Below are 25,637 nucleotides of genomic sequence, written 5' to 3'. Positions count from 1 at the left end.
GGCCTCTGTGGGGGTAAGAAAGGCACAAGGGTGGCCAAGGGTTGAATAAGGCGGTACAGATGCAGAGACTTGACTGGATTCTGGAAACGTCTGAAGGTGGACTGAATTGGATGAGCTGGAAGACTCGGGGTGGGGACAGGCAGTAAGGGAAAGGAAGAGGGATGAGGGCCTTTTGGCCCCTCTCTCCCATTTTCACCTGTGTGCTTGAAGGCCGGGTCAGGCTAGTGGCTGTATGGAACCCAGCCGGGCTCCTGCAGGGCCCACACTGATTCCTTAACTCTGCACCTTGAAAGGTGGGGGGGGGGACTCCTAGGTGGGGGAAGGGAGGGGCACAGGTGTACAGGAATCCCGGGGGCTGGAATGAAGGCTATCAGTGGCAGAAGAGACGATATCTCCAAGAGGTGACCTTTGGTGATGGCCTTTGGGGGCTTGGGACACAGCGCCTGGTGGGTGGATAGTGGAAGATCACCAGGGGGTGGTCCCAATGAAGCTGTGGTCGGGATTCAACCCAAGTTGCCCCCCCACACACCTGGGACACCCAGTCCCTTGGCCTCCCTGAAGGTCTGTCAACCTGCTGCAGTGGCCTGCCGGGTCCTCAGGGTCACGGAGAGCAGCAGGTGGCCCTCAGGCCTGGGCATGGTGAGGTGTGAGTGTGGGACAGGGCAACAGAGACAAGCTGGAGCGCCTGGGAAGGAGAATCGCAGGTCCCGGGTGCGGCCTGCTGGTGCTCGCTGTGCCCATGTCGAGGACACAGCCTGGTGCGGTGAAGGGACCCAGGGTGAGCAAGGGCATGCAAGCGGGGACGAGGAGTGGGGTCACGGGCCCGCGCCGGTCCTTCTTGGGTTCAGGCCTGGCGCGCGGCAGGCCAGATACCCGCTCCACCTCTGCCCCGCCCCCCCGCGCCTGGGTTTCCTCCACTGGAAAATGAGTCCGAGCGCTGGCCCGCCTCCAGGACGCGGCGCGACAACGCCGGGACTTGTACACCCGAGGTCGACGCCGCCGCTGCCTCCGGGGGACCCAGCTATCGCGCGCCCCGAAATCGTAAACGCCGCGCCCCGTCCCTGGGGGGCGGAGCTAGCGCCGGTCCCGCCCCTCCGTCCCAAGAACTCCCGCCAGCGCGCCCCCCGGCCCAACTGCGGCGCGTGACGCGGGGCGCGCGGCTCGGGCGGCCACCGTGGGCGGGCGCAGACTGCCCGGACGGCCGGGAGCGGCGGCATGGCGGCGGCGGGGTCGGCGGGGCCCGAGCCCATGCCGAGCTACGCGCAGCTGGTGCAGCGCGGCTGGGGCAGCGCGCTGGCGGCCGCGCGGGGTTGCGCAGACTGCGGCTGGGGGCTTGCTCGCCGCGGCCTGGCCGAGCACGCGCACCTGGCGCCGCCCGAGCTGCTGCTGCTGGCCCTCGGCGCGCTCGGCTGGACCGTGCTGCGCTCGGCGGCCACCTCGCGCGTCTTTCGGGTCAGTGCTGCTGAGGGTTAGGACGCGGGGGCCCCGGGCTGGAGGAGCTCGGGCCGCGGGATCGTGGGCCGCCGCGTGCCCTATCGGTCAGGGCGGGGTGGGAGTGGGGGTAGATGCGGGGGTGTGACCGGGCCAAGAAAGCGTGGGACGTGGGGACCCCGACTCGGGTAGGGTGTTCAAGACGTGGGGGAACCGATCCGGTCAGTGAGGCACAAGGAGGCCCCGGGAGGTGGGAGGGCCTTGGCTGCTGCGCACGCTTTCGGACCGGGCGGAGCCGGAGACCGAGGAGCGGAGGACACGGGAGAAGGTTCGGCGCACGGGGGCCGTCTGCGCCTTGCTTCTCCCGGTCGTGCGGGGCGCTCTCCTAACCGTATTGGTGTCCTGGGTCGGTGTGGCGGCGGGACTGGCTTGTCCGCTGCTACGGGGAGGAGGCCGGAGCTGCCCGGTCGTTGCAGCTCGTCTCTCGAGTCAGCGCCACCCTCCGATCAAGGGCTGCAAAAGCCCGGGCTCCCTGGCGACGCCGCGTTCTCAGTTTTTGGGAGAGGTCGCGCGGCCTGGGTCCTCGAAGCCGGACTGTGCGACCCCCAAGGGGTCGCGACTGAACTACTGAGTTTCCGGCGAGCCTGGGAAGGCCACCTCCCCGACCTGGAGAGTGACTGGGGCTGACATTGGTGCCTGGTCTCCCTCCCTTCCTTGGGGAGGGGTCGCTGCTGTGGGAGCTTGCGGGAAGGCGTTTGGACTCATCGCTGGGCTGTGACTCCCCTGAGGACCAGCTGGGGTCACTCCTCCTGTCTGACCAGAGCTGGCAGGGGGTGCAGGGACAGAGTGCCCAGAGCCAACAAAGGGGCCTTTCTCTGCTGGCGGGGAAGAGGCTGGCCCTTGTTAAGTCAAGGATGGGATGTTGTCTGGCTGCCGTTGTCCCCACCCCCATCTGACCCACATGGTGGGTAGAGACCCCAGCCACCACTCTGCTCCAGGGAGGGGGCGGCAGTCATGACGAGAGCCCCTCCATATGTCAGCTCTGGTCCCAGTCTGGCTTTGTTGCTTCCCCCACCTTCCTAGTTTCCAGCTGGGAGGTGGGAGGTCCAGAACACCAGAGCCCGGGAAGGGGATATGATCACTTTGGGACTACCAGGTTGGAGCAGGCTTCGTCCTCACTTCCTGAGGGAGCTGGGTAGGGGACAGCAAGGTCATAGCACCCCCACTTTTGGAATCCCCGGAGGTCTGGCACTCACTCCAAATTTGTGGCTCGCCCTTCCCCAGAAACGGGTGGAGGGGCTGCCTCGTCCTCCAAAGCTCATCTTCTTGGCAGTTGTCTGGTTGCCAGGGGTTACTGGAGCTGGCTCCAACTGTCTCCATGACGACTGTTGGTGCTCCAGCCCCCTCAGCCTCTCCTAGGGGAAGGGGGCGGGGCTTGGCCCGCTGCTGGGGAGCCTCGCCCCCAGGGAGATTGAGGCTCTGCTCCCAGGACTCCAGGGACTCTGAGCCCCTCAGATTCCTCCACGTCTCACCACTGCATGCCCCCACTTCTCTTGTGCCTTCACCATGTCCCCAGGTTCGCCCATCTTTGATGTCCTTTCCCTGGCCCTCTTTCTTCCTCTGCTGCATCCTCCCTTCCTTTGTGGCCCTGAATTCCCAGGTCTTGCCCTACATCCCTATTCCATCTTCCACAGCCCTCTGTTCCTCTCAGGCCTCCCCAGGTTCCATCTCCGAGGCCCCCCTTCCCCTCAGGTTTCTCCCCCTGGCGATCACTGGGTTCCAGCCCCCTGTGTCCCCCACAAATGCCCCCAAATTTGCCTCCATGCTGTCTTCACAGGTTCACCCCCACCGCCCCTTCCAAATCTTCTCTTTAATCCTCCCTCCTCCCTGTCATACCTCCAGCTCCTGTTGAGACCCCCCAACCCCAGTCCCCTAGACTAACCCAGTGATCTCCCTGGCTTTACACCCACGTCTCCTTCCTCTGCTCACAACCTCCCCTCACGTTTCCTCTCAGGCCTCCCCCATCACTCCCCTCCCCAGGCCACTGCGACTGGACAGCTGGGCACTAAGTTTAGCCCTTGGCAGGCACTCGTGGGCTCTGGTTACGTTCCAGGAGGCTGTGGGGACCTGGCCCGGCCCTCCCCAACACTGCCTGGCCTGGGGAGTCCCTGGGCTTCGGTTTCCCTTCCCTGGAGGAGTGGACCTGGGCCCCCAGTGCTGATGGCCCATCCACCTTCTCACCCATAGCCCCTAGCCAAGCGGTGCCGCCTCCAGCCTAGAGATGCTGCCAAGATGCCTGAGAGCGCCTGGAAGTTTCTCTTCTACCTGGGCGCCTGGAGCTACAGCACCTACCTGCTCTTCGGCACCGACTACCCCTTCTTTCACGACCCACCCTCCGTCTTCTATGGTAGGGCCCCTCCCAGGGTGGGGAAGGTTGGGGGAGGGCTCCATTCGGGATCCGGACACTCATGAGACATCCCATACTGGACATCAGCCCTGAGACAATGGCGATCAAGGGGCCTGTGGGCCAGGAAAGGGGGCACCTGACCCTGTGTCAGGACTCAGGGAGACATCCTAGAGGAGGGGACCCCTTGTGTGGGCCCTGGCAGGCAGTCCAGCACGTGCAAAGGCCCTGGGGCTTGCATGAGCTCGATATGTAAAGATGAGAGGAGGATGGCAGGAGCTTGAGTTTCATCCTAGATGGGGTGGGTGTGTGGATTAATAAGAAGCTTCTTCTGGCTCCCAGGAGATGAATCCTGGGTAAGGAGGGGAGCCAGGCCCAGGGGGCAGGCGAAAGACCAGTGTGGCTTGGACCAGCTTGGCGAGGAGGTACAGGTGGGGAGAAGTAGCTGCACCCATTGAGTGGCTTCGGTGTGTAAGTCTCTTGCAGGCCTGAGCTCTGGGTGGGGGATGGGCAGGAAGGTGACTCAGTGTTGTCTGTCACCAACCGGCAGGCTGATAGAGAACAGTCTGCAGTGAGCGGTCAGACTTCGCTACCCTTGTGCTGACTACACAGGCCATGTGTCAGGGACACACATGGATGTGTTTCCTGCCGTGTGATATAAACATCCTGAGAGGGTTCCTGTGGCACCAGGGAGCTGAGCATGGAACCCCTGTGTGTCTGTCTTTCTGGGACCCTGCTGTCCACAGGGCCACTTTTCCCATGTCATAAATCCCTGGGGGGAAGGTTTTAGTTGTCATTCGGTTTTATGAGAATGAACTGTAATTGAACTCTCTCAAAGTTTCCGGCATGGACTTGCCTCCGGCTCCTCCTTATAAATTATTCTGTGAGACCACACTTGCAAGTTAGCTGCTTCTTTGGGTGCACATTTATTGAGCACCTACTGTGTACCAGGTGCTGTGCTGGCACAACTGTGGGCAGGTCAGAGAAAGGGCCCTACCTCCGTGTTTTGGGGTAACAGACCATGAAATAGAAAGTCTGTTAATGGTGACAAGTACAGATGAGAAATCTTGAGTGAGGAGAGGGGATATGGGGTGTCTGGGAGGTGCGGAGAAGGGCATTTTCTCCAGGGATGGGGAAAGTGTTAGCTAGTGTCCAACTCTCTGTGACCCCATGGACTATAACCCACCAGGCTCTTCTGTCCATGGAATTCTCCAGGCAAGAATACTGGCATGGGTAGCCATTCCCTTCCCCAGGGAATCTTCCTGATCCAGGGATTGAACCCAGGTCTCCTGCATTGCAGGCAGATTCTTTACCGTCTGAGCCACCAGGGAGGCCACAGGGATGGGAATGTGGGGACTGGGAAGAGCCTGGGGCAGATAGGAGATGTAGAGGCTACTGTCAGACAGACAGACACACTGGCTGATCAGAAACAGCAAGGAGCCCAGTCAGCTGGGGCAGGGGCACTGGGGGCCTTAACCAGAGGGCAGAGAGCAAAAGGGGGGACATTGACAGGATGACTTGAGGGGCTGAGGTTGGGAGCTGGTGTCTGTGACCAGAAAGGGCTGAAGCAGGGAGAGAAGTGGTTAAGAAATGTTTTAAGGGGCTTCCCCCTGGTGGCCCAGTGGTTAGGACTCTGCTTCCACCACACAGGGCACAGGTTTGATCCCTGGTCGGGGAACTGAGATCCCGCGTGCCACTCAGCATGACCAAAGCTAAAAGAAAGAGATCATATCATTAAGTTTTCTGAGAGCAGAATCGATAGGATTCACTGCCAAACCAGAGGTGGGTGTGAGAGTGGAGGAGGGTGGGGCTGATGCTGGGGCCTAGAGGGGTGGAGGTGGGGCCGGTCTGGGGAGACCAGGAGCTGATCCTGGGGGTCGTGGAGGGTGATGAGGCGAGAGTGCTGTGGAGAGTCCAGAGCAGCAAGGGAGTGTGTGGAGATGAGGTCGGAGGTCCAGGGACAGAACCCAGCCCTGCCTGACCCCCCCAAATGTGCTCGGAGGTACAGACGCAGCCCGGATGGGGAATTACCTGCTCCCCGTTTCCCTCTACCCCCGGTCCGGGGCCCAGGGCTGGAGAGGGGGTGCTCCCCACTGTACCAGTCTTGCCAGTGCGGTGGGTGGAAAAGTGGGTGTCCAATTTCCACAGAGGGCGCCTCTGTGTCCCTTCCTTCTCAAGAGGGACAGAGGCGCCCGGCAGGTGCGGGGGGCGGGGGCTCCCTCCGCTGACTGCAGCGCTGCCACGCGGCTGTACACACAACGTGGCGAGAGGCCCTCCCGAGACTGTGAGTTTGGCTGCTGAGTCTCGGGAGCCCTGGACATGCTCATGTTGGGGGTGAGTGTTTTGCATTTTTAAAATTAGTTAAACATAGCATAGAATTAACTATTTAATTTTATTTATTAATTTATTTGGCTTTCACCATGTGGCTTGCAGGATCTTAGTTCCCTGGCCAGGGATTGAACCCATGCCATCAGCAGTGAAAGTATAGAGTCCTAACCACTGGACTGCCAGGGAATTCTCAGAATTAATGATTTTAACCAGTCACAGAAAGACAAATATTCTGTGATTCTACTTATATGAGGCACTTAGGGCTTCCCTGATAGCTGGGTTGGTAAAGAATCTGCCTGCAATGCAGAAGACCCTGGTTCAATTCCTGGGTTGGGAAGATTCCCCTGGAGAAGGGGATAGGCTACCCACTCCAGTATTGATGGGCTTCCCTGATGGCTCAGATGGTAAAGAATCCACCTGCAATGCGGGAGACCTGGGTTTGATCCCTGGGTTGGAAAGATCCCCTGGAGGACGGCATGGAAACCCACTCCAATATTCTTGGCTGGAGAATCCCCGTGGACAGAGAAGCCCACCAGGCTCCCAGGCTCCTTTGCCTGTGGGGTCACGAAGCGTCGGACACAACTGAGCGACTAAGCACAGCACAGGACTGTCCGATCCACAGAGGCGGGAAGTAGGAGGGTGGGGGCCGGGGCTTGGGGGCCTAGGGGGCACAGTGCGAGTGGCCAGTGGGAACAGAGTTTCGGTTTTACAACATGGGAAGAGTTTTGGGGATTGGTTGCACAATACTGTGAATATGCCTAGTGCCACTGAATTTAAAAGTGACCTAGATGGTACATTTTATGTTATATATAGTTTTAGCACGATTTTTAAAAATTCACCATTTTAAAGTGAGCAAGCAGTTCAGTGGCAGCACAGTCATTGTTGTCCAAGCACCGTGTCTGTCTAGTTCCAGAACATTCCATCTTGCCCCAAAGGAGACCCATCCCCATTAGCAGCTCCCCATCCTCCCTCTCCCAGCCCCAGGGAAGCACTAATCTGCTTTCAGTCCCTATAGATTTGCCTGTTCTGGTCATTTCTTCTGCATGGAATCATTGGTCTGTGATTATGTGTGGCTGTTTTGTGTCTGGCTTCTTTGGCTCAACATAATGTTTTTGAGGTTTATTCACATTGTAGTCAATGCTTCTTTCCATTTTGTGGCTGCACAATATTCCACTGTGTGAACTGATCCCATTTTGTGCATCCATTCACCTGCCGACGGGCACTGGGGCCTCTCCCCATCTGATGACTGTGACTAGTCTTGCCATGGACGTGGGGTAAAGGGTCCCTGTCTTCGTTTCCCTTGGCCGTAGGCCAACAGTGGGCTTGCGAGGTCATGGGGTCTGTGTATTCCCAGCCATCGAGATGGCTTCAGGGAGAACGGGCCGTCAAGCAGTCAGGAACAGGCTCTGGAGGCCGGGAAGCTGGGGCAGTGCTAGGAGGAGATGGCAGTGCCTGGTCCAGGGTAGGGGTGGGGGCAGGGACCATGGAGGGACCCTCGGAGAGGGGCCCAAGTGGATCTCTGTTGCAGGAGGGGCTGGGGCACAGGTGAAGGCTTGTCACTGGGGGAGGCAGCAGAGGAGGCGGCTAGGGGATAGGGCTCCAGGGGGACTTGAGAGTCTAGCTCCAGGTCATGGAGGCAGGGGCTGGGAACAGGAGACCTGGGACAGAGCCCGCGGAGGCCGTTTCAGGGGTGTGGTGAACAGAGGAGGGGCTGCAGACAGCAGGGCACAGCCGGAGTTCTAGGTCAGATCAGGCAGAGACTGGCGATGGGCTGAGGAGGGGAGAACGGAGGTGGTAGAAGTAGCCAGGGGTCGGTGTCACTGGGAAGGCTCAAGACCGGAGTGTGGGTGGGCGCATGTGTTGCGGGTGGGGCGGGGGTGCTACCGGAGGAAGGGAAGTGGAGCTGGGCCTGCTGTGCGGGAGCACTCACACTCATGGGCACTGGCCAGCACAGCGAGGCAGGTGGCACCTCCATCAGTCTGGATTTGCTGAGAGGGTCTCGAGCAAGCCTGGTGAGAAGAGACAACAGGAAGGGGGCCTGGGGCAGAGTTGGAAATTCAGCAGAGGACTGATTTCAGGGCTGGTGTTCAGTCAGTCATGTCCAACTCTGCAAGCAGCACACAAGGCTTCCTTGTCCCTCACCATCTCCCAGAGTTTGCCCCAGTTCCTGTCCATTGAGTCGGTAATGCCATCCAACCATCTCGTCCTCTGTCGTCCCCTTCTCCTCCTGCCTTCAATCGTTCCCAGCATCAGGGGCTTTTTCAATGAGTCAGCTCTTCACATCAGGTGGCCGAAGTATTGAAGCTTCAGCTTCAGCATCAGTCCTCCCAATTAATATTCAGGGTTGATTTCCTTTAGGATGGACTTGTCGATTTGAGCGTAGGAGTACCTTTTCCTGTAGATCTAGAATTGATCTAAAAGGTAATGCCTACTCTTAAACAATGACGGGTGGAGAGTGGTAACAGAAAGCCAGTGGCCAGCACACCTGCAGAGACGTGTGGCGCCTGCCTGGCCTGAGGGGGTCAGTGGGGTCACCCGGGGGTCCCAGAGGCCCTGTGAGTCCCTGACAGCACGTGCGGCCTCCCCAGACTGGAAGACGGGCATGGCAGTGCCACGGGACATTGCAGTGGCCTACCTACTACAGGGAAGCTTCTACAGCCATTCCATCTATGCCACGCTGTACCTGGATGCTTGGCGCAAGGACTCAGTGGTCATGCTTGTCCACCACGTGGTCACCGTGGTCCTCATTGTCTCCTCTTACGCCTTCCGGTGAGTCCAGGGGGAGACAGGCGGGTAGAGGGTGGTGACGTGAGCAGCGGCGGGAGGCCGGCCCAGGACAGAGGCTGACCCTTGGGCCAGGCGTGGGAGTGCCCGTGGGGGAGGCTTCTGCAGAGAGACTCTAGAGCGATGGGGTGAGACAGGTGCAGAGAGGCCCTCCTGCCCCCACCCCATCCGTGCCACTCTGACCCCTCCTCGATGGCATCCTTGGCCGGGTCACAAAGCAAGTGTTTAGTGAACACCTGCCACGTGGCAGGTGCTGCTGGGGGTGCGACCATGAGCCCGACAGACAGACCCTGATGTTCCAGAACGCACTGTGGCCACCACATGTGGTCGCGGTGCTTCAAGGCAGAGCCTGTCCAACCCACAAGCTGCTGTATACGTAAAAGCCACTCTGATTCCAAGGCAAAGGAGAGTGAAGATACCTTTGTTACCTCATTACCTGTTGAATAACAATATTTCAGATATACTGAATTATTTAGAATATATTATTAAAATTCATTTTACCTCTTCCACTTTTTTTTTTTAATGTGGCTGATAGAAAATTTAAAACAAAATTGGGATTAGCAAAAAAAAAAAAAAAATTGGGATTAGCAGATGTAAATAATTACATACCGAAGGGTTAAACAACAAAGTCCTACTGTATAGCACAGGAAACTATATTCAGTACCCTGTGATAAATCCTAATAGAAAAATATGAAAATATATATATATATGTAACAATGTGCTTAGTCACTCAGTTGTGTCCAACTCTGTGCGACCCCATGGACTGTGGCCCGCCAGGCTCCTCTGTCCATGGGATTCTCCAGGCAAGAATACTGGAGTGGGTTGCCTTTCCCTTTTCTTTTTTCATAGATACTCTCTTTATTAAATGTCTGGTGGTTTGTACCATCCAGAAAATACAATCTTAACAATTCTCTGTGGAAAATTCACCTGTTTATTTTTTATTTATTTTTAATTCTTAGTTTTTTTTATTTTTAATTGTAGTAGATTTAAAATATTATGCTAGTTTCAGGTGTGCAGCACAGTGATTCAGTAGTTTACGGATTATACTCTACCGAATGTTATTATATAATAATGGCTATAATTCTTTATCTGATACAATATAAACTTGCTGCTGTTTTATAGTAGGAGCTTTTAATCTCTTAATCCCAAACACATAATTTGTCCCATTGCACTTCTGTCTCTCCTTTGATAAGCATTAGTTTGTTTTCTTTATCTGTATAGTTGCTAAGTCGTGTCCAACTCTTTGAGACCCCTTGGACTGTAGCCTGCCAGGCTCCCCTGTCCACGAGATTCTCCAGGCAAGAATACTGGAGTGCGTTGCCATTTCCTTCTCCATGCCTTTTCCTTTTCCAGGGGATCTTCCCAATCCAGGGATCGAACCCAGGTCTCCTGCATTGCAGGTGAATTCTTTACCACTTGAGCTACCAGGGAAGCCTTTATATATATAAAAATACATATATATAAAACTGAACCACTTTGCTGTACAGCATAAATTAACACAATATTGTAAATCAACTGAACTTCAATAAAATTTAAAAAATAACGACATATACAGCTCATATTCTTTCCTATTGGACTAGCTGTGCCCTCCAGCACAGTAGCTGCTGGCCACCAGTGGCCTTGTTAATGTTAATTAAACTTAAAATCACACATTCTATACTTCAATGCCAGTATGTGGCTGGTGACTCTGGGTCTCAGACAGTGCAGGTTTAGAACATTCCTATCATTCCTGAAAATTCTATCAAACAGCCCTGCTCTAGGGGGTAGAGTCAGATAACATCCCCTCATCGCCCCCAAAAGCCCCGCATTTATCTGAAGGTGATAACTGGAAAATTCGAGTGGAAAGATGAGGACTGCCGAGGTGGTGAGGTTAGGTGGGGGAGTTGGGGGTGACAGGCGAGCAGAGACTGAAGGGTGGTGAGGGAAGGCTGCGGGAACACCGGGGGTGCTAGGTGGTGAGCGCAGCCTGAGCTGTCAGGAGGACAGAGGGACGGGGACGTTACTGAGGCACACGGCCACATCCAGGCTGGACTCAGGCCGCCGGGCCACGCAGCTGCGAGGGGCTAGGAGTGGGGCTCCAGGCTTCTGCAGCTCCTGGTGGGGACCCAGCCCGTCTCAGGCAAGCCTGCAGATTGTAGCCGTGCTCAGGGTAAATGTATAAACTGGGAACATCAGTGAGGCAGTCGTGTTTAAAGTTTGAGGGGTCTGGACATGTGAGGGTCAAGGGTTACAGAGGGGTCAGGGGTCACGGTGAGGTTCCCTGTGAGGAGAAAGTACTTCCAGAGAGGTTCCTGAGTCACGAGGGATAGGGTGAGGGCCTGGGTGGGGCTGCCATGGGGCGGACTCGGTCTGGGTGCTACTGCTGACCTAGCCCCGTGAAGGGATGGGCAGGGCAGCCGGGCCTGGGAGGATGGCTCTGAACCCGCCCACCGGAATCCTGGGGGGCGGCCAAGGGGGCCTGTGCTTGGGAGCCTGGGTGTGGGTAGGGGTTCTATGTAACTGGCCGTCTCTGCTGTCCTCTCCTCCCCAGGTACCACAAGGTGGGCATCCTTGTGCTCTTCTTGCATGACATCAGCGACGTGCAGCTGGAGTTCACCAAGCTCAATGTCTACTTCAAGTCCCGCGGAGGCGCCCACCACAGGCTGCACGCCCTGGCTGCCGACCTGGGCTGCCTCAGCTTCTGCCTCAGCTGGTGCGGGGAGGAGGCGGGGCCAGTGGAAGGGGCGGGGACTTGGTGGAGGCAGGCGGGGCCAGGTCGGAAAGGGGTGGGGTTTAGGTGAGTGGGCGTGGCTAAGCCCGAAGAAAGCTGTTCCCAGAGACAGGGTGGGCCCGGCAGGAAAGGGGGTGGGGTTTAGAAGAGTGGGCGTGGCCGAGCAAGGAGAAAGCGGGTCCCAGAGACCCGGTGGGCCCGACAGGGAAGTGGGTGGGGTTGGTGAGGTGGGTGGGGCCAGTTGCAGACGGGATAGGCTTGTGGGAAGGGACAGGGCCAGGTCGGGGAAGCAGGTGGGGCTTGGTGGGGTGGGCAGGAATGAACAAGGGTGGAGTAAGGAGACAGGGACAGATGGATGATTCCAGCCAGGACAGGTCAGGCACGGGGTGGGGCCATCCTCTGCTTCTCCCCCGCAGCCTCCCCGAGCCGCCCCTCCCTCCTGCAGGTTCTGGTTCCGCCTCTACTGGTTCCCTCTCAAGGTCCTGTACGCCACGAGCTACTGCAGCCTGCGGTTGGTGCCTGGCATCCCCTTCTACTTCTTCTTCAATGTGCTCCTGCTGCTGCTCACCCTCATGAACCTCTACTGGTTCCTGGTGAGTGGACACCCACAACGCCTCGCCACCCGGCCCTCCGCAGACGCTGGTCCTGTTCCGGTCCCCGTCCCTGGGGAGCCCTCCTCACACAGGCCCAGTGAGACGGCCACGTTAGGCAAGGGGCAGAGGGCCTGTGGCAGGAGCAGACGGCGGTCAGGAGGCGCAAGGCTCTCTTCTCACCTCTGCCTTCCCCTCCCACAGTACATCGTGGCTTTTGCTGCCAAGGTGCTGACGGGCCAGGTACGGGAGCTGAAGGATGTGCGGGAATATGACACGGCAGAGGCCCCGAGCCCCAAGCCCCGCAAAGCTGAGTGAGTGTGGAGGGGCCGGCGGCCCTGGTTCATTCCATTAGCTACCTCTGTCTGACGGAGCGCGCGCTGAGGGCCCTGGAGCCGCGGCGGCGGATAAAGCCCAGGTGGACGCTGCCCCCCGCCCGGAGCCTCCATTCGAAAGAGAGACTGCGATAAAGGCATGGACAATGTAGCTACAGAGTTAGACGCTGTCGGAACAGACAGCGAGGAAGGTGGGACCTGGTCGGGGCAGAGTGGTGAGGGGTGAGATCGGGGTCTCAGTGGTGGGAGCTGTAAGGGCCAAGCCTGGTGGTGAGGGGCGGCCGTTGGGCAGGCCTGACAACAATCTCTAAGCAGGTGGCAGTGGAGGTGGGGGGCAGGGGGTGCTGTGGGCACCAGAGAGCCTGCGCTCTGTTCATGCTGACACTCCCTGGCTTCAAGGTCCTGTGAGGCAACCACTGGTCAGCCAAGCAGGAGTTGGGGCTTGGGGTTTGAACCCAGGTGGGAGCCATAGGGATGGAGAGCAAAAGGGGCCTCTTGAAGCTTTCTGGAGGTGGGCCTGGGGACTGCCAGCCCTGGGATGTGAGCCAGATGGCACCCAAAGCCCCTGGCCTAGAGGGGGCCCAGGGGTGAATGTAGGCAGGCTGGGGTGACCAACCAGGTCCAAGGCATGCAGCACCCCACAGGCAGTGTGAGGAGTGGTTGAGCAGCAGTGAGGCGGGGGAGGGGGCTGCTGAAGGCCCCCAGGGTACTTCCCAGCAGACCCTCTGATTCGGCCCCTGGGAGATCATGAGGGAGCAGGCTGGCGAAGATGGTTTCCAGGAAGCAGTGGGCTCAGAGTGCAGTGACGCGTGGGTCAGCATGGGCAGTGAGGAAGAAGAGAAAAACAGACATGAGAAGGGGAGCAGAGAATTGGGGGATGGTCAGAGAGGCCGAAAAGCCAGCGCCCAGGGTCGAGAGAGGAGTCAGGGCAGGGAGTGAGGATGGTGGACACGAGAAGGCTGGGCAGCAGGTGAGGTCATCCCAGTGGTCAGATCCAAGCTGTTTTGGAGAACTAACCAGACTTGCTTTGGATGTAGGTGAAACAGAAATAAAAGAATCAAAGATCCAAGACCTCTGGCTTGAGCTGCGGTTTACCAAGAAGGGACTCAGGGCAGGGACGTGTGCACCTGTGGGGGTGGGAGCTGGGAGTCTAGTTCTAAGGGTGTTGGATTGTCCATGTCCAGCAAATTTGAATTGGGAATTGCACATAGAGATCGGTGAGGTCTCACCAAGGAGTCTGACCGACCCTCAAGAGGCTTCTGGAAAAAGCAGGGACTAAAGATAATTTCAGGGACAAGGTCAGGAAATCACTTGCTTGGCCAGGTCTGAAACTCTGAAGGCTCTTTCTGCTGTAAGACAATGAACTCCTGGAGAGCCCAAGACAAAGGGAAAGTCAAACCCCCTAGCTGCACCCTGCTCTGTCTCCCCCAAGAATGTCCATCCAGAATGTGGGTTGGGAGTCTGGCACCTCCACCCCAAACGACAGCATTCCCACTATGATGGCAAAGAACAAACTCCATACAGAGATGACAGGGGACCAGGGAATGCTGCCTCATGGGCGCCACCTGCAGATCCTAATCCCTAAGGATGACTGGAATTAGCACAGTCGAGTGCACAACAAGATGGGATAAGAAGCACTGGGAATGTGGGCTGCGCCACAGAGGAGCCGGCCAGGACACCGCAGAGCTGTTGGGTCACGGAAAACGAGGCAGAGGAGCCGTCCCTGCTCAGACTGACCGAATGCAGTTGTGGAATCCTGGACCAGAAGAGACCTCTGTAGAAGAACTGGTGAAATTCAAATGAAGTCTCCTGTTTAGCTCGTGGCAGTGTCCCCAGCGTTGGTTTCTCGGTTGTGACAGATGCACTGTGGAGATGTAAAGTGTCAGCATTCAGGGAAGCTCGGACAAGGCCTGCCCTGGAACTCTATGCTATCTCTGCACATCTAAAAATCATCCTAAAGTTGAAAGTTTATGAAAAATGTAGAAGATATGAGAGACCGGTCAAAACAGCATTAGATGTTCTGTTACTTTCCTGGGCCTGCTGTAACAAAGTGCCACAAACCAGGGGGCTTAAAACAACAGAAGGTTATTCCCTCACGGTTCTGGAGACCAGACATCTGAGATGAAGGTGTCAACAAGAGCCACAAACTCTCTCTGAAGGTCTAGGGGAGGATCCCTGCTTGCCTCCTCCAGTTTCTGGGGGCTCCTTTTGGCTTGTGGCTACATCACTCAAGTCTCCATTTCCTGTCTTCACATGGTCTCTTCTCTCCAGCTCTTTTAAGGACATTTGTCATTGGATTTAGACCACTATCTTCTCTTTGCAATTTCCTTCACTTAATTACATTTATAAAGACTCTTTTTCCAAATAGTCACATTCACAGTTCCAGAGATTAGGATGGGAACATATCTTTTTAGGGACCACTGTTCAACCTACTGTAGAAGTTGTCTCCAACAATTAGACACAAAGGAGAATCAGTAAATTGAAAGCTGTGGAGAAATTATCCAGAATGCAGCTAAACGCATGGAAAATATGACAGCTTGAATGGTAAGAATTATCTGGCTGAGTTCTAAGAAGAGACAGAAAGGGAGAGAGAACAATGAGAAGACATAACGCTGAGAGTTCTTCCAGAAAGTGGCAGACCGTAAACCATCAGCAGGGTGAACAAAAAAGTATCCTTGCTCCAAACATGGGGCTTCCCTGGTGGCTCAGATGGTAAAGAATCTGCCTGCAGTGTGGGAGACCTGGGTTCAGTCCCTGGGTTGGGAAGATCTCCTGGAAAAGGGAATGGTTACCCACTCCAGTGTTCTTGCCTGAGAATCCCATGGGCAGGGGAGCCTGGGAAATGTAAAATAGCCACAGAAAAGAAGAGATGACCTATAAAACAGTGACAGACTAATAGCAACAAGGGAAACTGGAAGACTGTGGAGTCAGATTTCACCTCCAACGCTGAAAGAAAGTAACAAGAAACCAGGACTCTTGTATACAACTTGAAAAACAATTACTCAAGAGAAAAGATACATGTTGGCTTGAATGAGATCCTGGGTTCTGTCCCAGCATCCCCATCAAGAGAAAAAAAAAAAAGAATATCCACAGGAACAAAAATTAAGAATGCTTACCACTTGCAGATCTTCTCTCCAAGAATGTTTCAGAAAACAAGAAAACTATACCCAAGAGTTACATCAGCAGAGAAACTGACACATACCTGGGTAAAATTCTTCTAAATGCCTAATCTCAGAGATTAAAAAAAATTAGAGCTGGGACTTCTCTGGCAGTCCAGTGGCTAGGACTCTGCGTTTCCACTGCAGGATGCGCGGGTTTGATCCCTGGTTGCGAACCAAGATCCCACATGCTGCACAGCCAAAAATTTAAAAAAATTTAAAGAATCGCAAAGATGCCATGTTTGGGCCAAACTTAATAAAATAAATAAAATTAAAAAAAACACCATGCCCTCCTCCTAGGAATCAAACCTGCGTCTCTTATGTCTCCTGCATTGGCGGGTGGGTTCTTTACCACTAGCGCCACCTGGGAAGCCCCAGGGGATTACCTTTGGGTTATCTATGTTAGGCGCTCAGTCGTGTCCAACTCTTTGCAACCCTGTGGACTGCAACCCATCAGGCGCTTCGGTCCATGGGATTTTCCAGGCAAGAATACTGGAGTGGGTTGCCATTTCCTTCTCCAGGGGATCTTCCCAACCCAGAGTTCAAACCCGGGTGTCCTACATTGCAGGCAGACTCTTTACTATCTGAGCCACCAGGGAAACCAACTAGAGTGAGTACTTACGTTAACACTATTAGGGTGCAGAGGGGAGAATGGAACAAAAAACAGGCGTAACAAATACAGAAAAGGAAAGTTAGCAAAAGCAGAATAAGTAATGCAAAACAGAGCCCAGAATCTCAAATAATAGGTGTCCAAGTAATCCCTTACAGAATCATCATCACAGTTACGAGACTGGGCTTTTAAGTAAACCCACTTCTGACCTGGTTAAAAGACTTCAACTCCAGGATCAATGCAAGTTGCAAGTAACGGACAGGAAAAGACATTCAGGTGTAGCCTTTGATCTGGAGGAATCTGCACAAGGCAGCCCTAAACCGCGGCAAGGGGACCCGGGAGGTTAAGTCCACGCTCCTCAGCAGGCAGCTCAGAAGCAGGAACAGATGTTCTGTTTTGTATTTTTAAACTTGATTTGTATGGCATAGTTTTGTCCGTGCTGGGTCTTTGGTGCTGCTCGGGCTTTCTCTAGTTACGGTGAGCGGGGCTACTCTCGTTGTGGTGCTTGGGCTTCTGTCTCAGAGCGTGGGCTCTAGGGCACGCAGGCTCAGTAGCTGCGGTTTCCAGGCTCTAGAGCACAGGCTTAGTCGTTGTGGTGCGTGAGCTCAGTTGCCCTGAGGCATGTGGTCCCTTCCCAGTTCAGGGATCGAATCCATGTCTTACTGCACCAGCAGGCGGATTCTTTACCGCTGAGCCATCAGGGAAGCCCAGGAACAGATGCTCTTTTGAAGCACAGAACACTGGTCAAAATTGGAAAAAAAAAAAAAAAACCAGGCCACAGGAGCAACCTCAGTTGCTTAGAACCAAGTCACGCAGACCATGTATGATGAGAAAATTCACTTAGGTCTGAAAACAGCAAGAAAATGGCGACTGAGAATCACCTCGAAGGACTCCGGAGTGGAAGAACGAATCACATGGCAGGGTGGCACCGATGCCTCCCTTGCTCCTGCTGGCTCTCTCTTCTGATCCGCCTCCACGGGACCCCTCCTGGCCACCATCTCTGGGCCCCTGCAGCGACCCCCGTGCCCTGGGCATGATCTTGGCCTGAAATCCCCGTCATCCTCTCAGGCTGCTGGGACCGCCGTTCATCCAGGCCCCTTGCCCCACTCTGGCTCTGCTGACTTGCCAGCCCCACCTCCCCAGACATTGGCCTTCGCCGCGCTCTCAGCAGGCCCTGCTGTATCCGAAGAGCTGAGACCCACACGTCTGGCCACAGCAGCCACGCGGGCCAAGGGTCCTAGTGAAGCCGGGCTGGTGCCTGTGCTCCTGGGACTCTCCCTTCTCCTCGGCCACCATCTTCACTGTCGTCTTCACCATCGTCCCTTCACCCGATGACTGGCCCCCATGTCCCCAGGAGGAGGATGTCCACCCTCTTGCCTGGCTGGCTGTTTGGTAGCTGGTCTGTCTCCTTCTGAAGGCACCGTCTGGGCCACCGATGTCCACCCCCTTGCCTGCTCAGGGACATTCTGATCAAGGAGAGAAGCTGCCTCTCTCTCTGCCCTTCTCTGCCATTCTGGCCAGCATCTTCCCCACCCCACCCCCCTTTACAGCACAGCGCCCCCTCCCCTCCCTTCCCGAACCCAGCTCCCTCTGGGATCTTTCCCCCATCACCCCCTGAGACCACTCCTGTCTGCTCCACTGATGCTAAACAAACCTGGCAGTCACTTAAACCCCTCCCCTTTTTAAAAACAGTTTTATCGAGATAGAATTAACACACCATGCAGTTTGCCCATTTACCATGTAGAATTCAATGTTTTTGGTCCATCCACAGGGTTGTGCAACCCTCATTGTGGTTTTTGGGACATTTTTGTCAGCCCCCCAAAAGAAACCCCATGCTCAGCCTGAGCCCTCCTTTTGCAATCACCAGGCTGCTTCTGCTCCCCACTTCACCTTCCCGCTCAACGCGTCTGGCTTCCCGCCCCCCAGGGTCACTGAATCCGACGGCCCAGTGCCTCTCCCAGCTCCCAGTCTCCTCTGAGCGCCACTCTGCGTGTCAGCATCTGCTTGACATTCTCAGCACCTTCTCAAATATCCAAAATCAACCCCCAGCCCCACTCCCAAACTACCTCTCCTGTACATTTGCCCATCGCAGCTGATGGCCACTCAAGGTGAATACCTTGCAAAACCCTCGAGAGACCCCCTCCCCTCCCTCCTCCTTATCCGCAAGGAAATATCCAGAAACCAGCTGGGTCTCTGCCTGTCCACATCTCCCTCCAGCTCCCACCCGCACTCTGGTTTTTCCTTTCCCTGCAGTGCTGCACTAAAGACTAAATCAGTGTAAACCTGATGCTGCAGAGAGGCTGTCCCGCCAGAGTTGGGTACTCCCCTCCCCCCACAGATACCAACACTGTTTCTGAGGAGGGAGGGGACACTTGGAAGCTTGCACAGAAAAACAAACCTGAATCACCCCAGGAAAGCTCTGATAAAAAGGCCCAGGGCAGGGGATACAGATCCTTGGAGGTATTAAACCTTCTATAAAAGTATAGGAATTAAAAACAGCAGGAACAGAGCTGAGCCCATCAAACTTTAACAAAGAAGGAACCCCGGGAGGGAAGAAGTGTTAGTGGGATGCTTCCTTGGTAACCATCTTTATCTCACATCAGCCCCCAGCGCAAACTTCCAAAAGATCAAAGCTGTCGGTGCAGAAATGAAAGCTGTGCAGTCAAACAAGAGCGGAAACGAGAGACTGGGTCGTCCAACAACGGAACTATGACAAGACTCGAGAAGCCAGGAATCCCACCTATGCTCCGTCTGCAGGACCGACAGGCAAAGCCAGAAGCTCTGGGACAGATGGGCGGTCCACGGGGGGCTTATCTCTGATCTCCTAGATAAAGGACTCCTGTGGTGGCAGTGAGAGAGCATCAACCCACGGAGAAGCGGGCTGAGGGGGAGACGTGCTCCCAGGAAGGGACATCCAGGGCTCCGGCCCAAGGGAAGAGCGAATCAGTGCCTGAGACTGTCTCCTCAGGAAAGTCTGCGTCCTCATGTGAAAGGGTCTGTGGGCTAGAGTGCTCCGCAAACCAGGGAGCTGCAGGGGGCAGTAATCCACATATGTCTGTGAGGAGTCTCAGGAAAACTGGTGAATTGCTAGGAGTCATCCAGTCAAACTGAGCTTTCTGTGCTTTCTGATGTCTAGATCATGAGAATATATTTGTTGTTTAGTCGCTAAGTCATGTTCAACTCTTTTGGGATCCCCTGGACCGTAACCAACCAGGCTCGTCTGTCCATAGGATTTCCCAGGCAAGAATACTTGAGTGGGTTGCTATTTTCTTCTCCAGGGGATCTTCCTGACCCAGAGATCAAACCCACATCTACACTGGCAGGCAGGATCTTTACCACTGAGCCACCAGAGAAGCCCAAGAATGTATTACTGGCTCAAAAAAATACATTTATGTGTAAGCTGGACTGTAGAACTCACTTCAGCAGAGACTGATGGATCAATCACGTGCAAAGGCATGAAGAGTTCTCATATGTGGAAACAGGATTGGCCAATGGCCTTGACCATTAGGCTGCAGTGAGGTCCAGAGGCATCAGCAGACTAGCAGTTAAACAGGGCGTAACTCTGAGCAAGGGCTGGCAGGAGCAGTGAGGAGCACGGGCAGACCTGTTGGGTCCAATAAGGTGGGCCTGGGTAGACCCCTCAGAGCGCAGGTCCCCTCCCAGTGGGAAGCCCAGAGATCTGCCACTAACACAGGCAGGGAAGATGGAATTAAGGAGAGCACTAGGGCACATGGGTGCCGTCTCAGCTGCACCGTTTGGAAAACTGAAGTGCAGGAGCACACATCTTTATAGACAGTTCGAAAGATGCAAACCATGCACATTGTTTAAAAGGGGTCTTTCTCTGGGGTCTCAAGCTGGGCACTTATAGTATTGATTCTTTTTTAAAACACCACATAACTTGTTTTAAGGACATGGAAGCAAAATAGGGGCTGTGGCAGACGTAGACAGCAGGCAGTGGATGGAGAATCGTGGCCTGGGAAGCCTTTCTTGGTAAGGCTCCTGGAGGTGGGAAGGAGCCTGCCCTGCTCCAGTGGGGTCGCAGGGGGATCTGGTCAATTCTGCCTCCTGTGGAGGCAGAGGTCCAGATCCTGGTTCAGGCAGAGTTGGTAGGTAACTCGCCCTCCAGCAGCCGCGGGTGGCTCGGGAGGTGGGGAGGGGAGAGAAGGGTTTAATTGTGGGGAGGAGCAGGAACCACTTGCCCAGCAGGCAGATGGCAGGGTCTTTTGGCCTTGTGGGCTGGGAGGAAGGATGGAGGCGGAGCTGGGAAAAGAGATGTGAAAGGCCAGGAGGGCGGGACGGGTGGGGGGCGCTCCGCAAGGGCGGGGGTCCCCAGGCTAACCTGGGCCGGTTCTTGCTCGCAGGAAGCCGCTGAGGAATGGCCTGGTTAAGGACAAACGCTTCTGAATCCCTCCACCCCGGCCTCGCCGCCCAGGACCCAGTCCCACCCAACCTCGCCCTCGGAGACCAGCCACGGGGATCCCCAACCCGCCCCAGGGACCCTAACCCTGCCAGGCTCCGCGCCCTCCCCAACCCACTCCTCCTTGGCCACTCCCTGGACCCCTGCCCCGCCCCCTGGAGGCCCCGCCCCCGCAATTGGTCCCTATTAGGCTTCAGGATCGCGGCCACACCCCCCGGGACCCTGCCCCTGCCCAGATCTCTCCAGGGACCCGGGTCCCGCCCCCAGCCCACAGGTCAGGGAGCCCGACAGGCCCAGAGCACTCGCCCGGCCGCTGCCTGTGAGGAAGATGCCACCTCTGTGCCGCCGTCCGGGCCGCCGAGTCCTTCTCCTCCTACTGGCCCTGCTATTGCCCTCATCGCCCCCGGCCTGCGCTCCTGCGCCCCCGGGCCCCGCCGCCTCCCTGCTCCAGGCTCTCGGATTGCCCGACGTGCCCCAGGGCGCACCCAGATCCCGGTCCGTACCCCCTGTCATGTGGCGCCTGTTCCGCCGCCGGGACCACCAGGAGGCCAGGGTGGACCCGCGGAGGATGCCTCCGGGGTCCACCTTGCGGCCGTGCCACGTGGAGGAGCTGGGGGTCGCCGGAAACATCGTGCGCCACGTCCTAGACCGCGGTGAGTGGGGTCTGCGCTGGCGGCGTGGGTCTGGGAGGCCGAAGAGCCTTGAGGATTCCCCACCCATCCCGTCCAGCCCACAAGCAACCTGGGCTTCAGTACTCCATGCGGTCCTGGGCATGGACACCTGTAGGGACAGGGGATGGGGAGCAGCGAAGGGAGCGGTCCGAAAGCCAGGCTCTTCTACTCCGAGCCGGGCCCCCTGGCTTGCAGCTGAAGCCCTGCCCCCACCCCTTCACAGCCCCTCTGCCGCTTCACACCACTTGATGCCTTCCTGCTGATGCCACCCCGCCCCAGCATCGGTTCCCCTGGCCCCAGGCGGGCTTTCGTTCATCCCCCACTCGCCGATCTCCGCCCCCCACCACGCGGCCCCCTGTCTGCCTAAGACCCCAACCGCGGGCTGACCCCAACTGAGTAGGGCCTCTTCCTCGCAAGTGATGCCCTGCCCCCACCCCCTGGCGCTTCACACCACTTGACGCCTTCTAACAGACGGTGCGCCCCCGCCTCCGGACGCTCACCTTTCTCTGCAGTCCCCAACCCAGAACCCCCTCGTGGGCCAGCCAGCACCGAGAGGGGACCCAGCGACAGCCAAGCCCTCTCCCTTTCTTCCCAGGAGCGGCCGCCCGCCCCCCGGCACCCACCTCAGCTGCAGGGCAGTGCCCTGAGTGGACCGTCGTCTTCGACCTGTCGGCCGTGGAACCAGCCGAGCGCCCGAGCCAGGCCCGTCTAGAGCTGCGCTTCGCGGCTGCGGAGGCGACAGCGGGGACGACTGGCGGCTGGGAGCTGAGCGTGGCGCCGGCGGGAGCGGGCCTCGGGCCGGTGGGGCTCCGCCAGGTGGTGCCCACCCTGGGACGGCCGGTGCGTGCTGAGCTGCTGGGCTCCGTCTGGGCCCGCAACGCCTCGGCGCCCCGCAGCCTCCGCCTGACGCTGGCGCTGCGTCCCCGGACCCCCGCGGCCTGCGCGCGCCTGGCCGAGGCCTCGCTCCTGCTGGTGACCCTCGACCAGCGCCTGTGCCACCCCCTGGCCCGGCCGCGGCGCGAGGCCGAGCCCCCAGTGGGCGGTGGCTCCGGGGGCGCGTGTCGCGCACGGCGGCTCTACGTGAGCTTCCGCGAGGTGGGCTGGCACCGCTGGGTCATCGCGCCTCGCGGCTTCCTGGCCAACTACTGCCAGGGCAAGTGCGCGCTGCCCGCGGTGCTGTCTGAACCCGGCGGCACTCCCGCGCTCAACCACGCGGTGCTGCGCACGCTCATGCACGCGGCCGCCCCCGGCGCCGCCGGCCTGCCCTGCTGCGTGCCCGCGCGCCTGTCGCCCATTTCCGTGCTCTTCTTCGATAACAGCGACAACGTGGTGCTACGGCACTACGAGGACATGGCGGTGGATGAGTGCGGCTGTCGCTGACGGCGGCGGGCGGGGCGGGGGCAACAATAAACACTGCGTGGTCCGCTCTGCTGGCCCCTCTGGTCTTGTTAAGTGGCGGGGGGGGGGGTACGGGGGTCTGGTTAGGTGGCGGTGAGTGGAGGGGGCTGGCAGCCATTGACCATCACCGTTGACCACGAGGGTGGGGGTTCGCAACAGTGACGTCACAGGACAAACTGCCCCCACAGCCCAACATCTAAGATGCCTGAAACCTAGGAACCGCAGGGCCCGAGCCCAGGCCCCCTTTTCAAGACCTGTCTGTTTTGTCATCAAGGTGGCTCTGAACCCACATCCCCAACCGGCCAGACCCCCAGGCCAAGTGCTCTGCCACACACCCCTGCAGTTATCCAGCCCGTGTGAAAGCAAGAGATGTTTATTAAGATTTTATTGGTGACAAAAGAGCTTAAAACAAATTGACCAAAAACCAAAAGTTACATTGCCTTGGTACAGATGTTTTTCTAATTTGGGGAACTTATAGTAACTGCTGCTAAGAAGGTGGAGAAACAAAGCAAACAGCACAAAGCAGAGGCAAAGCATTCCAAGGAACAGAACAGGGTGGGTGGACGTGCCACCCGGGGGACGGCGCACAGGGGTCACAGCAGAAACCTATCCAAACTATGCAGCTACCAAAAGAAGTGGGGACTGAAGGCCCTGCAGCGAAGGCGATAAATAAGAGGCCTGCCAGAGAATGCGGCCTGTGCCCCCCAACCTGTGCCAGAGGAAGGGGGCCTGAGTCCCCGTCTCTCCCGTGTGCCAGCTGGAGGCTGTGGGATAAGGCACACTGGGAGGGGGATGGTGGGGTCAGGGGCACCAGGGCCCGGACAGGCAGGGTTAGGGCTAGATGGTCCCCAACCAGGGCCGGCCAGGGAGGCCGATACCCAACTGTGTGCGAAGAGCTGGGCGTGGGGGGCCTCTGCCAGCAACAATAATTTCCAAGTTGCAGTTCAGACCCAGGCAGAGGCCCCATGTAACACCTGATGTGACAAACTCTTTCAAGCCCTTTAGCACAGAACCAACTTATTTTGGAAACTTACTCCCTTCTCCCCCCGACAAACAACCCCACCTCATCGAAGCTGTGCCCGTGTGTAGAGTGGCTCCAAACTAGTGGGGCAGGTGGGGAACAAGGTGGGGGTGGGGGCATTCAGTGACTCCAACTGGCCTCAGGCGTGGTGGGCCAGGCCTCCCTGGGGACAGGGACAGGGATGGGTCCTCCTGACCGCCGCCTTTCACCAAATCCTCAGGAAGGACCCCGGGGAAGAAGCAACTGGCCGGGGAATAGCCACCTTGTGGCCTTCTGGCCTCATGGCCAGTCCTGCCCAAAGCCCCTCCTGTGGGGCCAAGTCCATGGCGCACGGGAAGCGCTCTGCTTCTTGGGAGTCCAGCAGAGACCTCGGAGCTGCCTGCCCGGCCCAGGACTGTGCTCCCTCACTGCCCTGATGCGCTGGGAGAAGCTGCTGGAAGCTAAAAACTGAAAAAAATCCTCCTCCCATCACAGATGTTGATTCTAATCTTGAGTTGTGTTGGCATGTTTAAACTTCGTTTCTGGAAGCTTCTCACATCTCCCAGGTCCACCACTAAGATTTGAGAGACAAACTCAGGAAAGTATATTTTTCAGTACTCCTTAGAAAGAATTTTTAAAAAACAAACAGAAAAACACAAACCACCATATTTTCTTGAAATGAAAACCCTCCTAGAATGCAGGCAGCATGAGCGCGGCGGTATCAGAGCCGGTGTGGACAGAACCCACACTCTGCGGGGCTCTCCCGGCATGGCCACCACTGCAAGCAGCCTGCTCAGCACAGAAACGCGAAGTTTTTTTCCTGCTAAAACGTAGTCCCCTTTCAATAAAAGAGAAAAAGAAAGAAAAGAACAGAGGAAAGGGCTACTCTGCGATGAGGGTCTTCCTCCCTCCGCCCTGGTCGCAGGCCCAGGTGTGGCCGCGGCGGGCTCGCTGGGCTCCTCGCGAGCGGGGCTGGGGGGCTCCTGGGTGGGCCTCCGCGGCCGCCCCGCCTCCCGCTCTCCCTTCCGGTCTCCGCCGCCACGCGCCAGCAGTGGGCGCTGCTCCGTCTGGGCTCCGCTCCCTCGGGCGCTCCTCTCCCTCTCCTGTGGCTCACAGTGGTGCTTCAGTTTTAGCAGTGGAAAACAGGTATCCATTTATTTTTATTTTTTATTACCCAGAATAAGATGCTGATGGACTAAGCCACATAGCTTAGCTCTTCCGCTGCCACCTGTCAGGGACAGAGGGAGGGCAAGAGGCTTTAGAACAGGTGGGAGCCAGGGCAGCTCGCAGACCTGGCCTGGAAGGCTCCCCCGTTCCACTTGGCCCCATCCCAGTGGCCGGCTGGGGGCCCAGACCACTGACCGCCCACCCGGAGAAAAGGCGGCTGAGAGTCACAGCTGCTGGGCCTGCGCGATCAACAGCATCGCCAGCTCCCATGACCCGGTCACTGTGGGGGCGGATGGGGGTGGGGTGGGGGATGGGGGGTGGGGGGTGCAGGCCCGAGGCCTTCCTACCCCTCTCTGGCCTTGCTATGGGCAGACAACCATGACACAGGGCCCTCGAGAGACCGAGATGCACACCCAGAGGCGCCACAGGCACACAGGGGCTGGGCCCTCTCCACCCTCACGTCAGGGTGACAGGACCCTCTGCCTGCTGGCTGCCACCAGAAGCAGCGCTAAGACCCTCTGGAGAAGACTGTGGCGGAGGAGTGCGCATGAAGCTCATATCCCCCACAACGAAGCAGAGGCACAGGGACCCACAGGGACAGCTGACAGGGTGGGCTGGCCCCGCGAGGACTTGA

General features: G+C 57.3%; 3 protein-coding genes across 8 annotated transcripts in view; 2 read left to right on the top strand and 1 right to left on the bottom strand.

The window, feature by feature from the left end:
* The first annotated feature begins 979 nt into the window (after positions 1–979).
* On the top strand, positions 980–20,851 carry CERS1 (ceramide synthase 1). Of its 5 annotated transcripts, XR_016038122.1 has the most exons (9): positions 986–1,452; positions 3,679–3,838; positions 8,752–8,932; positions 11,478–11,639; positions 12,103–12,250; positions 12,452–12,561; positions 18,954–19,116; positions 20,259–20,340; positions 20,712–20,849. XR_016038122.1 is itself a non-coding variant. In XM_055430749.2 (8 exons), the coding sequence occupies exons 1-8, from the start codon at positions 1,216–1,218 to the stop codon at positions 20,736–20,738; spliced, it is 1,107 nt and encodes a 368-aa protein (XP_055286724.2). In that variant the 5' UTR covers positions 986–1,215; the 3' UTR covers positions 20,739–20,849. The 5 variants fall into 5 exon arrangements, 4 of the variants coding, with proteins under 4 accessions (XP_088695336.1, XP_055286724.2, XP_055286723.2 ...); XM_055430749.2 differs by lacking the exon at positions 18,954–19,116; XM_055430748.2 differs by lacking the exon at positions 20,259–20,340 and having other exon boundaries at positions 20,712–20,848.
* Positions 20,852–21,093: 242 nt separating this feature from the next.
* GDF1 (growth differentiation factor 1) lies at positions 21,094–22,867 on the top strand. The gene is made up of 2 exons (XM_055430752.2): positions 21,094–21,420; positions 22,034–22,867. Exons 1-2 carry the CDS (start codon positions 21,096–21,098, stop codon positions 22,816–22,818), a joined length of 1,110 nt encoding a protein of 369 aa, XP_055286727.2. The 5' UTR covers positions 21,094–21,095; the 3' UTR covers positions 22,819–22,867.
* Positions 22,868–23,204: 337 nt separating this feature from the next.
* UPF1 (UPF1 RNA helicase and ATPase) overlaps positions 23,205–25,637 on the bottom strand; it is a 33,939-nt gene continuing 31,506 nt past the window's right edge. For both annotated transcript variants that reach the window (XM_055430745.2, XM_055430746.2), the window contains exon 24: positions 23,205–25,064. The gene's annotated coding sequence lies outside the window, so the exon portion shown is untranslated. The remainder of the gene's footprint in view (positions 25,065–25,637) is intronic.

The sequence above is a fragment of the Moschus berezovskii genome, chromosome 8, assembly GCF_049115385.1.
Source record: "Moschus berezovskii isolate FMDL1 chromosome 8, NW_MosBer_1.0, whole genome shotgun sequence".
Taxonomy (NCBI): domain Eukaryota; kingdom Metazoa; phylum Chordata; class Mammalia; order Artiodactyla; family Moschidae; genus Moschus; species Moschus berezovskii.
Note: the sequence above shows the minus strand (reverse complement) of the source record. Positions and strands in the feature narration are given on the sequence as shown.

What these genes read in the sequence shown, in the direction of transcription:
- CERS1 (XM_088839210.1), top strand. Translation starts at nt 1,216, where the DNA reads ATGGCGGCGGCGGGGTCGGCGGGGCCCGAGCCCATGCCGAGCTACGCG. An exon ending in CCCACCCTCCGTCTTCTATG is followed by an intron (nt 3,839 to 8,751) that starts GTAGGGCCCCTC and finishes CGGCCTCCCCAG; the next exon opens with ACTGGAAGACGGGCATGGCA. An exon ending in CCCAAGCCCCGCAAAGCTGA is followed by an intron (nt 12,562 to 20,711) that starts GTGAGTGTGGAG and finishes TCTTGCTCGCAG; the next exon opens with GAAGCCGCTGAGGAATGGCC.
- GDF1 (XM_055430752.2), top strand. Translation starts at nt 21,096, where the DNA reads ATGCCACCTCTGTGCCGCCGTCCGGGCCGCCGAGTCCTTCTCCTCCTA. An exon ending in GCGCCACGTCCTAGACCGCG is followed by an intron (nt 21,421 to 22,033) that starts GTGAGTGGGGTC and finishes CTTTCTTCCCAG; the next exon opens with GAGCGGCCGCCCGCCCCCCG.